The sequence below is a fragment of the Ambystoma mexicanum genome, chromosome 9 (assembly GCF_040938575.1).
Source record: "Ambystoma mexicanum isolate Mex_15411 chromosome 9, UKY_AmexF1_1, whole genome shotgun sequence".
In the NCBI taxonomy this organism is placed as follows: Eukaryota; Metazoa; Chordata; class Amphibia; order Caudata; family Ambystomatidae; genus Ambystoma; species Ambystoma mexicanum.
The window spans coordinates 1,540,955,643-1,540,971,937 of NC_090931.1; the positions used below are offsets into that span (position 1 = coordinate 1,540,955,643).

At 48.5% G+C, this 16,295-nt stretch overlaps 1 protein-coding gene across 3 annotated transcripts in view; it reads left to right on the forward strand.

Moving 5' to 3' along the window:
- LOC138489479 (zinc finger protein 154-like) overlaps positions 1–16,295 on the forward strand; it is a 518,474-nt gene that overhangs the window by 312,844 nt on the left and 189,335 nt on the right. For 2 of the 3 annotated variants that reach the window (XM_069617216.1, XM_069617215.1), the window contains one exon: positions 14,724–14,798. In XM_069617216.1, the coding sequence (XP_069473317.1) occupies positions 14,724–14,798 (75 nt within the window). Of the gene's footprint in view, positions 1–14,718; positions 14,799–16,295 lie in introns of all 3 variants that reach the window. The other variant, XM_069617217.1, reaches the window with a different exon arrangement.

Below are 16,295 nucleotides of genomic sequence, written 5' to 3' on the forward strand. Positions count from 1 at the left end.
ACTGCAGTTCCTCCAACTCACACCTGCAGCCAGAGCGTGACCAGATAGCAAGTCAATCCAAGGTGCAGGTGGTGATCCCCAAATGACTCAGGAGGCAAGCGTGATAGACAGGAATTGTGTTATTCGTAGTTCGCCAAGACAAAAGGGTAATCCAGAGCAATTCCAGGGCCAGAAAGGGGGGTCAAGAGTTCCAAGGGTCCAGAAGATACGTCGAATCCAAAGGGAAATCCAAGACAAGTCCAAGTAACGTTCCGTGGTCGAATTCCAAACTGTAGCTAGGAGAAGAAGGGTAATGCCGAACAGGTCTCTGGTAGAAACAGCTGTGAAGCGCTGAGTGTTTCCTCTCGGCTCCTTTTGAAGGAAAGTTAGATCACGTGACAAGGCACGTGACCGCACAGGAGCGTCACGTGAGGCCGGACGCCATCAGTGATTGGTTTTTGTCCAATGTGGACGCCGGCGTCGGCTACAGACGAAGAACCCGTGACTAGTCACGTGATCGTCTGAGCGATACGTGTTAGGGAGAATTCTCTGTTTAGGCTGAATTTCCTAACCTAGTGAGTCCCCCAGCAGCTTTGCTGGATTTCTGGGGTTTGTTTTTTCCCTCCTGCCAAGAGTGTGACCCTTTTCCTCTCACTCTTGGACATGTATGTGTGGAATTCCTTTGAGGTGTCAATGTGTTCGATGGGCTATGGGGTCTTTTACTCCATAGGGTCTCATAAGTTTTTCTATGTGTGTCACTCTGCACCCTACGTGTCGTGACACGGGGGCGCCCTAGCAGGTCCCCCCACCATAGACTCCATACCCGGGGACTGACTACTGTCTCCCCGGGCATGTAAAGTCACCATTGGCTTTACTAGACCTAAATTTACTAACAGAACTAGTACCAACCATCTTATTGTGGACGTGCTAGTAGGGGTAATACGATTACTCCTGGATCTGTTACTCGAGGGGGCACTGTCCCGTCCCCCCTCGTCGAGTTTTGGCTGGTGGCAGTGGAAACTACTTGTTATGTTCGGCCCCGAGCATAACCCTATGGGATTCGTCCCATTGTTGAAGATTGATACTGTTTTTCGTTAATCTCCAACGTACCACCGATCTACTTATCTTAAATAAGTTTATCGAGTGGTATTTTCTGCCAGAACTCGGGTTGAAAAATGGCGTCTGTGTTTTTCTCTGTGACTCCGAAACCAAAGGTTGAGCCCTTTGTTCCACTTTTGGCGGGCCTCTGGACAGAGACCCGCGAAGGTGGCGCCCTTCTGTCTGGGTTACCTCAGGGGTGTGGGAGGGGGTTTAGACACCCTGGACCGAGTTGCCTTGCCAACTCAGGTCGCACTCTGGAGTGATTGGCCCAGGTGGTGAGCCTTCCCGCTCACCACTTAGCATGTGTTGATTGACAAGCTAGGCTGAATGAATGGGGGACGTCTGCATAAAAGCAGGGCCTTTGGGACTGGATCTGCAGGAAGTCGCCACTGGACCTAAAGAATCCGACGAGGGTAACGCTGAGCCGACCTGCACGACAAAACCTCCGGTGGAGCCCTGCGGAATCGTCTCACAATCTCCCGACGACAGAAGAGATCTCCCTGCCGGAGAGGCTCTTTCCCTGGCTGGTGGGAACAACCAGTCTTCTTCTTCTTTGCGCTTTTTGGTCGCCCAGGACGCAGTGGTCGAATTGCCCGTGCAGAGCACCCGGCAACCGGATAGCCACTACTCCTGCATCGTGATCGAAAGGTGGTGCCTTGTGACAAAGCACTCCGCGGCTGGTTTCTTCCCTGGTGGTGCACCGGACATCTTCTCTTCGACGACGAGAGTATCTCTTCTCTTGGCCAAGACCCGTCGTGCATCCACCACCAGGAACAACTGCCCCCGTCGGAGCTGTCTTCCCCCACAAGGTACCGTAAACCGCCTGGCTTCCCTTTTTGATCGGTTCGTGTGAGGTATCTGATTCCTCTCCGTTCCGTTGGGTTGCCTCCAATCTTTATTCACTCTTTGTTCTGAACTGGTTCAACCTGTCGCTAAACAATTTGCTAAACAAGACTTGAGTGCATCATCCGTAGAGACTTTCCAGGACATCGTGCCTTGCCTCTCACCGAGTGGGCCTGGCCGCCGAACTGTATGATCTAGTGTGATTAATGCTTTCTTGCCTTGCATTTTTACCCGCTTCAGTACGAACCGTGTTGACTTCGTTACCTGCCTTTCTCTTCTCTCCCTTCCTCACTAAAAATATTCGAGTGTCATCTGGGTTTAGGTATACACCTCTGTCTGAAAATAAGTGGTGCCGTAGAACCTAGAGTTGTCGATATAGTGTTTCGGGGGGTTGAGCTTTATTCCACCCTGCAGAGTAATTGTATTTTGATTTGTTTGCCGTGGTTCACTTTAGTATTTTTCGTAGACATTCTGTTATTAATAAATAACTTACTATCTTTATACTAAAGCCTGGTTGCGTGTTTACTCGTTTTGCTGCGAAGAATTACCCTATCTTGTATACTCCCTATACTGACCAACTTTTCTTGAGAGAAGTCTGACTGCTCAGCCACAGCTACCAATTGGATCTGTGTGGTACAGACTGCTACCAAGCGGGTTCATCGCAACACCTGTAGTCCTAAATCTTTTGCAGTGGTCCCAGAGGGAACTGCACAGGTTTCCGCCTAACACTGGTGTACAGCGGTGGGATTGGTATCGAGTATACAGTTTAGAGTGTTTTTCGACGCTGTAGGACGACTAACCACAAAACGTTACAAAAGCAACTTTCAAAAAACATGTCTACAATGGAAATGTACAGCCAAGAGTCTTTGTCGGATAAAAATACTGAGAGTCTGCGAGCTCTCTGTAGACAAGAGAATCTTCCTGTAAAAGGCAAGAAGTTAGAACTGATAGAGAGATTGCTGGCGAACCAAAGTCTGGGTACTGGTTCAGAGGAACCAAACTCTCCAGCAACTGTAGATAACAGTAATGGTGTTGATCTGAATCGTAATTCTGATGATAGCGATGAAGAGGCTGACGAGGACGGCGAGGCTAACGAAACTGTCTCACCTGTTCCTCTACCTGCCTTACCAACTGTGCCTACGGGGCCAATACCAGGTCCCACAAGTAACCCTGCTTATTTTGAACTTGAAAAAATGAAGCTCGAATTAGAATATAAACGGTTCTTGGCTCAATCTGAACGAAACCAAGAGCTCGAGTTCAGACGAATGAATGCCCAGGCTGAGCAGAAACAAGCTGAGTTAAGACTCAGGGAAATAGAGCTTAATCATGAGTTACAAATGAAAAAGTTGTCTATGGAAAATGCTTCTCTCTCCTCTGGTTCCTCTAGGAGCTCCAGTCCCAAAAGACCCCGGATGCCGAAGGAATTAGTGGGTATGTACGAACCGAGATTGGATGTGTTGGATTGGTTGAAACTGTTTGAATACAATCATGGGCTCCAGGACATCACCGGGAATGCGTTGCTTCCCTGGTTGTTCTCTAGGCTTCCTCCTGTTGCGACGGATGTGGTAATGGAATTGGGGGAGGTGGATAAGACGGATTACGAAAGTGTGAAACTAGCTTTGATAGCTAGATTCGGGAAGACCCCTTCCCAGTATCTTAAGAGGTTTAGAACCCTCAAAAAGCATGATGGTACCCCTTGGGCTACCTGGGTGAGTGAAGGGTTGAAAAACTTAGAGGGATGGATTAAGGGTTACAGAGTTGACACTTACGAGGGTATGCGAAATCTTTTTATGTTGGAGTCGATTTATGATGCCTGTTCTCCTGAGCTCAGACAGCACTTGGCTGATTCGAAGGAATTAGATTCCAGGGCTCTAGCTAAGGCTGCTGACTTGTGGGTTGCCAACAGGGCTACTCACAAGGATTCTGGGGTAACTCAGAAAAAGGACGAGGGAAAACAGCCTAAAAAAGACTCAAAGGAGAATTCGAATAACTCACATTCCAAAGAGGGCCCCAAACAAAACCAGAAGGGTAAGCCACCGGGAAAACCACAGCAGAATAGTGTGTCTTCTGGTGCCAAACCGGAAGGAGGTCAGAACAAGCCACCATTCCAGAAAGCATTCGGGAAATGCTTTGTTTGTGGCTCGACTGATCACGTGAAAGGAGATCCCAGATGTAAGGGTAAACCTTCAGGGGTCCAGCTTGTCTCCTTAGCCTTCGCTCCAGAGGAGGAAGTCCAAATGGCAAGTGGAAACTTTCTACTGCTAGCTGACGAACCCATTGGAGTCTCAGCCAGCGTTTCTTTAGTATCTCTGGGGTTGTGGGAACAACAGAATTTAGACGTCTATAATTCTATCCCCGATAATACTAAAGAGTATTATAAGGACAGTGTCCAGGTGAATGGTCAGGAGACGCCTGCCATTAGGGACACTGGGGCCAGCATAACTGTGGTGGATAAATCGTTTTTTCAGGCTGAGGATGTTGCTAAGGCACCCAAACGCCTCACCAAGTTAGCTGGAGGGCCTGTGCAGATGCTTCCCCAATTACCAGTTCTCATCCAGTGTAACGACATGACTGTAAAGATACCTGTCAGCATACAGAGTGAGGTACCAGGACGCGTACTGTTGGGTAACGATTTAAAAACTCTCGGAGTTGTATCGCATACTCCCAGACCTCCTAGTAAACGGTTACAGGAGCTAACCAGACCTGCAAGAGAGAGGACCCTGCGCGGTACTCTCGGGGAGATGATGAAGAAAGAAATCACTCCTGCTCCATTGGAAATGGCGGCCGCTGTCTCTAGGAACACAGAAGTCAAAGGGAAACCTAAAACTTCTAAACCGAAACCAACAGCCCACATTCCGATGCAGCCGACACGGACTTCCCCGCGGTTGTCCAATGTCACACCCGTAACTCCACCTCCAGCTGAGGCTGAGGGGGAAGTACAACCCTGTATGGTAGAATTAGACTCTGAAGAAGAGCTAATGGAAGGCCCGGAACTCATTGGAGATCTGGATCCTGTTGACCATCCTGAGCTGCAGTCGTTACTGGCAGAAGGTGGACCCAGCAGGGCAGACTTCAGTAAGGGACAGAGAGAATGTCCAACTCTGGAAGGTCTTCGCCGTCAGGCAGAAACTCAGGCTGAAGGGCAAGAGCCTGGGAAACATAGGTTGCACTGGGAAGATGGCCTCTTCTATAGTGAACCGACCGAGTCTGCACCTGGAGACTACAAACGCCTTGTAGTACCCCAAGAGAACAGACCACAGTTCTTGCAGTTAGCCCACGAGATTCCTTTGGCTGGTCACTTGAGTTTCAAGAAGACTAAGGAAAGGCTCTCACTCTACTTCTATTGGCCAAAAATGGGGGCCGAAGTAGAAAAGCACTGCAGAAGCTGCCATACCTGCCAGATCTCTGGTAAGGTTGGGTCCAAGAATGTGGCACCGTTAGTGCCTCTTCCCGTTGTGGGAGTCCCATTTGAGAGAGTAGGGATTGATATCGTTGGTCCCCTTGATCCTCCAACCTCCTCAGGCAACAGGTTTATACTTGTTGTAGTAGACCATGCTACTAGGTATCCTGAGGCAATTCCTATGAGGACTGTTACAGCTCCGGCTGTGGCTAAGGCCCTCCTTGGTATTTTTACTAGGGTCGGATTTCCTAAGGAAGTTATCTCTGACAGGGGGTCAAATTTTATGTCCCACTACATGAAAGCCATGTGGAAAACCTGCGGAGTAACTTACAAGTTCTCAACGGCTTACCACCCACAAACCAATGGGTTGGTAGAACGGTTCAACCGAACCATGAAGAGCATGATAGGTGCTCTAGAAGAACCCCTTAAGCGTAAGTGGGACCTTCTATTGCCATGCCTTCTTTTTGCTTATAGAGAAGTCCCTCAGGAGGGAGTAGGCTACTCTCCCTTCGAACTGCTCTATGGTCATCCCGTCAGAGGTCCATTGGCCCTGATTAAGGAAGGGTTGGAGAGTGCTCCTTCCCCCAAGCCAGTCAGAGTGACTGACTACGTGATAGGTCTCCGGAGGAGAATGTCGCACCTGATGACAGAAGCAAGCGATAACTTGAAAGCTGGACAAGCATTGGTCAAGCACTGGCACGATCAAAAGGCTAACATGGTTGAGTTCGCTCAAAACCAGCTTGTTCTTGTTATGATCCCCACAAGGCAGAGGGCCTTGCAAGATAAATGGATGAGACCCTACCGAGTAGTGGGTAAGCTCGGTGAGGTTAACTATCTGGTGGACTTGGGCAACCCCAAGGAGGCTCCGACAGTCTTTCACACCAACCGACTTAAAGCGTATGTCTCACGACCTGACGTAGGAGCGTTGCTTCTAGCATCGGTCGAGGAAGAAGAAGAGAGTGAAGCTCTTCCAGATCTCCTCAGAGGCCTACCGTTAGATGAAAAAATTGAAGGAGTAAATCTCTCCTCCAATCTGACACCCGAGCAACAAGAAGAGTGCAAGTCTATGTTGAATCAGTTTGCCTCCCTGTTCTCGCTCTCACCAGGCTTGACCCCTTGGGGCCAACACGAGATACTCACTGGTGACTGTCTGCCTGTCAAAAGCAGAGGATATCGCATGTCAGAAAACGTAAGACCCCACATCAAAGGTGAGGTCAGCAAGATGCTTGATCTCGGGGTAATAGAGCCCTCTACTAGTCCATGGTCTAGCCCAGTTGTGTTAGTACCAAAGGCCGGATCTAAAGAACTTAGATTCTGCGTGGATTATAGAGCTCTTAACGCAGTCACCACGACTGATGCCCATCCTTTGCCAAGAACAGATGAGTTGGTGGATAAACTTGGCGCCGCCAAGTTCCTCAGCACATTTGACTTGACGTCAGGCTATTGGCAAATAGCCCTGACCAACCATGCCAAGGAGAAAACTGCATTTTCTACCCCCGTTGGTTTATACCAGTTTACGGTAATGCCTTTCGGACTAAAAAATGCACCTGCTACGTTTCAACGGATGGTAAACCAGGTTCTAACCGGGATGGAGGACTTCTGCATGGCATACTTGGATGACATAGCAGTGTTCAGCAATTCCTGGGACGAACATGTAACCCACCTGAGAGATGTTTTGCAGGCTCTTGGACGAGCCAATCTGACCATAAAGGCGAGTAAATGCCAAATTGGACAGAGTAAGGTAGTCTACCTTGGGCATGAGGTAGGCGGTGGAGAAATAAGGCCTTTGCTCAGTAAAATTGAAGCTGTGCAAAATTGGACAACACCGACTACTCAGACTCAGGTGAGAGCCTTCCTAGGCCTCACCGGGTATTACAGGAATTTCATAGAGAACTATGGGACCATAGCTTCTCCACTGAATGTCATCTCCTCGCCCAAATTCCCTAAAAAGGTTAAATGGAACGAGGAGTGCAATCAGGCGTTTGAAAACCTGAAAAAGGCTCTTTGCCAAGCCCCAGTACTCAGAGCTCCTGATTACCGCCAACACTTCATTGTGCAGACAGACGCTTCCAATGTAGGGATAGGTGCCGTACTCAGTCAACTGGATGGGAAAGGTAGGGAGCACCCCGTTTGCTACATCAGCCGTAAGCTGAAGGATCCTGAAACAAGGTGGGCAACAATCGAAAGAGAATGCTTTGCTATCGTGTGGGCTCTGAAGAAGTTTAGGCCGTACTTGTATAGTACTACTTTTGTTATTCAGACTGACCACCAACCCTTGAGATGGTTAATGCAAATGAAAGGGGAAAACCCAAAACTACTGAGATGGTCGATCTGCCTGCAAGGGTTCGATTTCACCATTGAGCACAGGTCAGGGTGTCACCACCAAAATGCTGATGGTCTCTCTAGGATGTATATCATCGACTAGAGGTATGAGATTCATCCAGGAGTGGATTAAATCCTCCTGTCCCTTAGTCTGGGGGGGGCGAGTGTTAGGGAGAATTCTCTGTTTAGGCTGAATTTCCTAACCTAGTGAGTCCCCCAGCAGCTTTGCTGGATTTCTGGGGTTTGTTTTTTCCCTCCTGCCAAGAGTGTGACCCTTTTCCTCTCACTCTTGGACATGTATGTGTGGAATTCCTTTGAGGTGTCAATGTGTTCGATGGGCTATGGGGTCTTTTACTCCATAGGGTCTCATAAGTTTTTCTATGTGTGTCACTCTGCACCCTACGTGTCGTGACACGGGGGCGCCCTAGCAGGTCCCCCCACCATAGACTCCATACCCGGGGACTGACTACTGTCTCCCCGGGCATGTAAAGTCACCATTGGCTTTACTAGACCTAAATTTACTAACAGAACTAGTACCAACCATCTTATTGTGGACGTGCTAGTAGGGGTAATACGATTACTCCTGGATCTGTTACTCGAGGGGGCACTGTCCCGTCCCCCCTCGTCGAGTTTTGGCTGGTGGCAGTGGAAACTACTTGTTATGTTCGGCCCCGAGCATAACCCTATGGGATTCGTCCCATTGTTGAAGATTGATACTGTTTTTCGTTAATCTCCAACGTACCACCGATCTACTTATCTTAAATAAGTTTATCGAGTGGTATTTTCTGCCAGAACTCGGGTTGAAAAATGGCGTCTGTGTTTTTCTCTGTGACTCCGAAACCAAAGGTTGAGCCCTTTGTTCCACTTTTGGCGGGCCTCTGGACAGAGACCCGCGAAGGTGGCGCCCTTCTGTCTGGGTTACCTCAGGGGTGTGGGAGGGGGTTTAGACACCCTGGACCGAGTTGCCTTGCCAACTCAGGTCGCACTCTGGAGTGATTGGCCCAGGTGGTGAGCCTTCCCGCTCACCACTTAGCATGTGTTGATTGACAAGCTAGGCTGAATGAATGGGGGACGTCTGCATAAAAGCAGGGCCTTTGGGACTGGATCTTCAGGAAGTCGCCACTGGACCTAAAGAATCCGACGAGGGTAACGCTGAGCCGACCTGCACGACAAAACCTCCGGTGGAGCCCTGCGGAATCGTCTCACAATCTCCCGACGACAGAAGAGATCTCCCTGCCGGAGAGGCTCTTTCCCTGGCTGGTGGGAACAACCAGTCTTCTTCTTCTTTGCGCTTTTTGGTCGCCCAGGACGCAGTGGTCGAATTGCCCGTGCAGAGCACCCGGCAACCGGATAGCCACTACTCCTGCATCGTGATCGAAAGGTGGTGCCTTGTGACGAAGCACTCCGCGGCTGGTTTCTTCCCTGGTGGTGCACCGGACATCTTCTCTTCGACGACGAGAGTATCTCTTCTCTTGGCCAAGACCCGTCGTGCATCCACCACCAGGAACAACTGCCCCCGTCGGAGCTGTCTTCCCCCACAAGGTACCGTAAACCGCCTGGCTTCCCTTTTTGATCGGTTCGTGTGAGGTATCTGATTCCTCTCCGTTCCGTTGGGTTGCCTCCAATCTTTATTCACTCTTTGTTCTGAACTGGTTCAACCTGTCGCTAAACAATTTGCTAAACAAGACTTGAGTGCATCATCCGTAGAGACTTTCCAGGACATCGTGCCTTGCCTCTCACCGAGTGGGCCTGGCCGCCGAACTGTATGATCTAGTGTGATTAATGCTTTCTTGCCTTGCATTTTTACCCGCTTCAGTACGAACCGTGTTGACTTCGTTACCTGCCTTTCTCTTCTCTCCCTTCCTCACTAAAAATATTCAAGTGTCATCTGGGTTTAGGTATACACCTCTGTCTGAAAATAAGTGGTGCCGTAGAACCTAGAGTTGTCGATATAGTGTTTCGGGGGGTTGAGCTTTATTCCACCCTGCAGAGTAATTGTATTTTGATTTGTTTGCCGTGGTTCACTTTAGTATTTTTCGTAGACATTCTGTTATTAATAAATAACTTACTATCTTTATACTAAAGCCTGGTTGCGTGTTTACTCGTTTTGCTGCGAAGAATTACCCTATCTTGTATACTCCCTATACTGACCAACTTTTCTTGAGAGAAGTCTGACTGCTCAGCCACAGCTACCAATTGGATCTGTGTGGTACAGACTGCTACCAAGCGGGTTCATCGCAACACCTGTAGTCCTAAATCTTTTGCAGTGGTCCCAGAGGGAACTGCACAGGTTTCCGCCTAACAATACGCGATCGGGTTCTCCCGTGCGCGGGAGCTGGAGCCGATGACCCCGGAGCCGTCGGGCATGGATGAGACGCCAGGGCAAGCGCCAACACGGAAATGGGCAGAAGGAGGTGGTTCTGCCCCCTCTGACATCCCACCTGCCGTTTCTTCCCCGTTGATGTGGGTGGTGGGTATGGGAACAGATGGTGCTGGGTAAGTGTTGGGAGGAGGGCAAGATTGAGGACGTGACAATAGACCTGAAGACTGTGCTATAGAAACGGAACCTTCCGCGGTGATTCCCTTAGGTAGGATGTTCATCCTATCAGAACCTGAAAAGCAAACCCTTTGAGAGTACCTGGACACAAATCTTGCAAATGGCACCATACTACCGTCTAAATCCCCAGCAGGGGCCTCCCTGTTCTTTGTTCCTAAGAAAGACACCAAGGAACTCAGACCGTGTCTGGATTATCGAGGCCTAAATCAGTGCACCCTTAAGGAGCGCTATCTGTTGCCCTTGATCTCAGACATCCTGGAGGCAGTAAGGGGCGCAGTTGGTTTTCACCAAGTTGGATCTCAGGGGTGCCTACCATTTGATCCGTATCAGGGCAGGAGACAAGTGTAAACCAGCCTTTAGAACACCCTTTGGGCATTATGAATACTTGGTCATGCCCTTTGGACTTGCTAATGCCCCAGCGGTCTTCCAACGTTTCATGGATCAGGTGTTCTCAGACATGCTGTTCCTTTTTGTGATTGTCTACCTCGACGATATTCTAATATTCTCGAAGGACCCTCTCAAGCACGAAGAACATGTTAAGGCAGTGTTACAACGGTTACGCGAAAATAAGCTCCTGGCAAAACCCGAGAAATGCATCTTCCATACTTCTACTATTCACTACCTAGGATTTGTCCTTACTCCAGATGGCATCGGTATGGATCAATCCAAGGTTAAGGCTATATTATCCTGGTCTAGTCCCGCCTCTGTGAAACAGATACAATCTTTTCTGGGCTTGGCTAATTTCTATAGGAAGTTCATACCTTCCTTTTCCGAGATAGTCCAACCAATGATTGCCTTATTAAAAAAAGATGTTCCCTTCCTTTGGACCATAGCCCAAGAGGAAGCCTTCCAACAGTTAAAGTCTGAGTTTACACAAGTTCCCATCCTGGCTCAGCCTGATGTCAATCGACCATTCATAGTGGAGACAGACGCCTCCAACTACGCCATTGGAGCCGTTCTAAAACAGCAATTCGAGGACAGGATGGAACATCCCATTGCCTACCTTTCACCGACATTAACTCCTAGTGAAACCCATTACTCTGTCTTAGAAAAGGAACTGCTAGCCATCCGTCAAGCCTTCACAGAGTGGTGTCATCTACTCCTAGGAGCCAAACATCCCGTCCAGGTCCGCCCGGATCATTGAAACCTACAAGTTTTGCAGGCCTTGGAATGTAGGAATAGCCGTCAAGCTCGGTGGGCCTTCTTTTTTGCCCAATATCAGTTTCAGATTCACCACGTTCCTGGAACCCAAAATCTAATAGCTGACGCCCTCTCTTGACGTCCAGACTACGAACCTCCGGGAGATCGGACGTATCCCAAGATGTTTCCTCATACCATATTTGTAGCTCAAGCAAACAACCTCCTGGAAGATATTCGCATGCAAACTCAGACTTCGGAATTCTGGAAGGGACTTTCAGAGAAGAATCAATGGGACTTGAGAGTCAAGGACGTATACTTGTTCAAAGATACTAACCTGGTCATCCCCACACAGAAACTACAACAAAAGATAATAAACCTCTGCCATGATACTCTTCATTCCGGTCATCGTGGCATTTTGAACACCCACCGTCTAATACAAAGACAATTTTGGTGGCCCAGGACGAAGACCGACGTACAACTGTACATTCAATCTTGTTCCGTCTGTAATCAAAACAAACATGATAACCAGAAACCAGCAGGTCTCTTATTACAGCCTACACCACCAACAAGACCTTGGGAAATCATCGCTACAGACTTCATCGTGGAATTGCCGCCTTCCAGAGGTTATACCACTATCATGGTCACCATTGATCTGTTCACTCATATGGCTCACTTTACCCCTCTGTATAAAAACCATCCTCATCAGAACTTGCTGGAATCTTCCTGGAACACATCTTCCGACTACATGGACTTCCTTCCAAGATCATATCGGACAGAGGACCACAGTATATCTCTCAGTTTTGGAAACACCTCTGCAGGATACTAGGGATCCAACGAGCCCTTTCCTCGGGATATCATCCCCAAACCAATGGTGCCACAGAACGAGTAAATCAAACCCTTGAACAATATCTTCGTTGTTTCTCTACCAAAGTCCAGGATGATTGGTCACTTTTAATACCAGTGACCAAATTCGCCTATAATAATTAGGACCATTCGGCTGTTAAGACCAGCCCTTTTTTCTGCAGCCAAGGATTCCACCCTTCGGTCTTACCTTCTGTTCTTCCGCACCCTACACCAGTTCCAACTGTCGATTCCTGGATTGAAACACTCATCAATGTACAGAGAGAAGCCAAGGAACATCTAGAAAGAGCACAAATCCAAACCAAGCACTATGCAGATTCAAGGAGAAGTCCAGGGCCTTCTTACTCTATTGGGGATAAAGTATGGCTATCCTTGAAACTACTGCCTCGACATCTCAGACCGAATAAGTTGGCTCCCCGGTATTATGGGCCTTTCTCTATAAAAGAAATGATTAATCCTGTGGCCTTTCGACTCCAACTCCCGGACTCCTGGAAGAAGATGCATACAGTTTTTCATAAATCTCTATTGAAGCCTTTCAACCAAACCACCCGGACTAATCTTAGACCTAGTCCTTTGATTGTCAATGACCAGCTGGAATATGAAGTTTCGCGAATTTGTGACTCCCGATATAGACGAGGCCAACTTCAGTACCTGGTGGAATGGAAGGGCTATCCACCCAGTGAACGTACCTGGGAACCAGCCTCAAACTAAATTCCCCCAGATTGCTCAGAAGGTTCCACCGAATACATCCAGGTAAACCCGGTGGAACGGGTTTTAGAAGGGGGCATGCTGTCATGATCCATCAATCACGCCCCTTCTAGTCTTCCTGGTCCCTGGCATGTCGGGGGTTACTCGCTGTAGTACACCCAACATGGCCATATACACGGAACGCGGTCTATCGACCTTTACGTCCTATGCAGCACATTCTATAAATTAGCCACTCCCCTCTCAATGCTACCGATAGCTGTGGCTTGACGTGTGCCGTAGTTCGCATTCGTGGAACTGTGTTGCTTCCTGGTTTCGGACTTTCCTCCTACTCTTATTCCTTCTCCCTTCCTTGATCCTGTTCTTCCCACGTTCCGCGCAGACCGCCTCGAGTGCTGCCTTCCTTCCTAAGTTTCCTGGCGTTTCCCTTGATCCCGGACAAAGAAGGTGAACGAATCCTGGAATCCGAAGACGGCCGAGCGGGCTTGTACAAGACCCGTACAGCACGGAAGAAAACCCCGGCAAAGGATTCCGCAAAACAACGAAAACAGGTGAGAAAAGGGGAAACCTGTGTCATTCCTTCCTGAAGCTGTGTTGTTTTTCTCCACCATAAGTGTCGCTTACTGCCCCCTGGTGAGGGCTATCTTTGCTGCTGCCAGTCTCTATTGTGTCCTGGGGACTCCAGCCATGGTGGGCCCTGCTGTCGCTGCTGCCCTGTGGTGCATGGCATATTCTGCTTGAAGACATCTGGAACTGGCTCACTTGAGCGCGGATCCACCATCTATCAGGACACAGAAACCAGAACCAGCCACTGCACCCCGCGGATACTGTACTCCTTGAAACTGGACAAACAGAAGAAGCAAATGAGCCTGGCGATTCTTTGGACCACAGGCGTGGTTCCTCAGACAGTCATAATTCGGGCCAGGAACTTGCATACCTGTCTCCACCTCCCCCTGCCATAGCCAGTAAATGGGCTTAATATCTACTCCATAACTCTCCTTTGCCTGGTTGTGATTGGTGAAGTTCTGGCGAAAGATCGCCACCAGAGGTAAACGCTAGTGTGGTGTGAATATGAGAGTACCCCTAAACTGTTCTTACCTACCATCAGTCCTTTAAAGTGCATTTCTTCTGGAATTAGTTCTCACCTGTTGGCTTTGCCACTACTTATTCTGTGGCTTTTAAGACTTCCAACTCTGCACACATGTACTGACCTGGGCCATTGACGCTGTCGGAGGCACTAGACCTACTTACCTAGCAGGGAAAGACGTCTTAAGTTAGATGACTTATATTTAAATGAAAGGGTGTGTGTTTTAAGTGAATTGTGCTGTTTTTCTTCACTTTACTGCCTATAGATTTGCTTGTTTAAATATTCTTTAACTTTTGCTACTGTTGTACCTGTAAAGTATAGGTGATCTCACTTTGAGGTCCCCCAACTGTGTGCCTGTGTTTGTAGTGTGATTCAGGGATAGATCTAATAAAGTTTTCTTGTCCTCCTGTGAGGCTTGAGTTATTGGGATGTCCCATGTTGGGTCCACCACCCCCATACTTCCTGAAGTCTGCCTTACTGCTCAGTCCACAATACGGTGATAGTTTGGCTAGACCCAAGTGTTCAACTAGGGTGGCCTCTTTGAATCCTCTCACAAGGCTGTTTCTCAAAATAAAGCCATCTTAAAACTGGCCTGTATCTAGGGAAAGGTGCCTTTGGTCACATTTTGAATTTTTTCTAATTGTTTTCATCTCGCCTCCTGTATCACATATCAGATGTTAACTGTACTGATTTTTCTTTTCTGAATACCGACATTTGTTTAAGAAAAGATGAAGACCCAACTGCAATTTTTATTCATGATCTTGGAGACGGCATCAGAGGATGGAGCATGTACCCAGACACTGGTGAGTTACCAGTAGCCCTTCTGAAGCTTGGATTGAGTGGGCAAAGACCCCTTCACTGCAGCGCATGCCTGATCCTGATAGCATGCATTGCTGGCCTTGCGCATTTAGTCATCTCGTCTGAGCAGCTTGCAAACATTCTTGGTTTGTTGCATGTTTTGGATTGTTCAGCTCACTGTCTCTACTTAGCATGTTTCTGTGCTCCTGGTTTTCTGCATGGCTGTGGGTAGGTTCAGATCATTATCTCTACTCCCCATGGTTCTGTGCTCCTGGTTTCCTGCATGTCATGGGTAGATTCAGCTCATGATTACTACTCCCCATGGTTCTCTGCTCCTGGTTTCCTGCATGTCATGGGTAGATTCAGCTCATGATCTCTACTCCCCATGGTTCTCTGCTCCTGGTTTCCTGCATGTCATGGGTAGATTCAGCTCATGATCTCTACTCCCCATGGTTCTCTGCTCCTGGTTTCCTGCATGTCATGGGTAGATTCAGATCATGATCTCTACTCCCCATGGTTCTGTGCTCCTGGTTTTCTGCATGTCTTGGGTAGATTCAGCTCATGACCTTTACTCCCCATGGTTCTATGCTCCTGCTTTTCTGCATGTCTTGGGTAGATTCAGCTCATGATCTTTACTCCCCATGGTTCTGTGCTCCTGGTTTTCTGCATGTCATGGGTAGATTCAGCTCATGATCTCTACTCCCCATGTTTCTGTGCTCCTGGTTTCCTGCATGTCATGGGTAGATTCAGATCATGATCTTTACTCCCCATGGTTCTGTGCTCTGGGTTTTCTGCATGTTTTGGTAGGTTCAGCTCATGATCTCTACTCCCCATGGTTCTGTGCTCTGGGTTTTCTGCATGTCTTGGTAGGTTCAGCTCATGATCTCTACTCCCCATGGTTCTGTGCTCCTGGTTTCCTGCATGTCTTGGTAGGATCAGCTCATGATCTCTACTCCCCATGGTTCTGTGCTCCTGGTTTTCTGCATGTCTTGAGTAGGTTCAGGTCATGATCTCTACCCCCTATGGTTCTGTGATCCTGGTTCCCTGCATGTCTTGGGTAGGCTTGGCTCATGATTTCTACTTACCATCGTTCTGTGATCCTGGTTCCCTGCATGTCTTGGGTAGGCTTGGCTCATGATGTCTACTTACCATCGTTCTGTGATCCTGGTTCCCTGCATGTCTTGGGTAGGCTTGGCACATGATCTCTACTCACCATGGTTCTGTGATCCTGCTTTTCTGCATGTCTCGGGTAGAACAGCTCATGATCTCTACTTCCCAAAGTTCTGTGCTCCTGGTTTCCTGTATGTCTTGGCTAGGTTCAGCTCATGTTCTCTACTCAACATGGTTCTGTGCTGCTGCTTTTCTGCATGTCATGGGTAGGTTCAGCTCATGATCTCTAATCCCCATGGTTCTGTGCTTCTGGTTTCCTGCATGTCATGGGTAGATTCAGATCATGATCTCTACTCCCCATGGTTCTGTGCTCCTGATTCCCTGCATGTCTT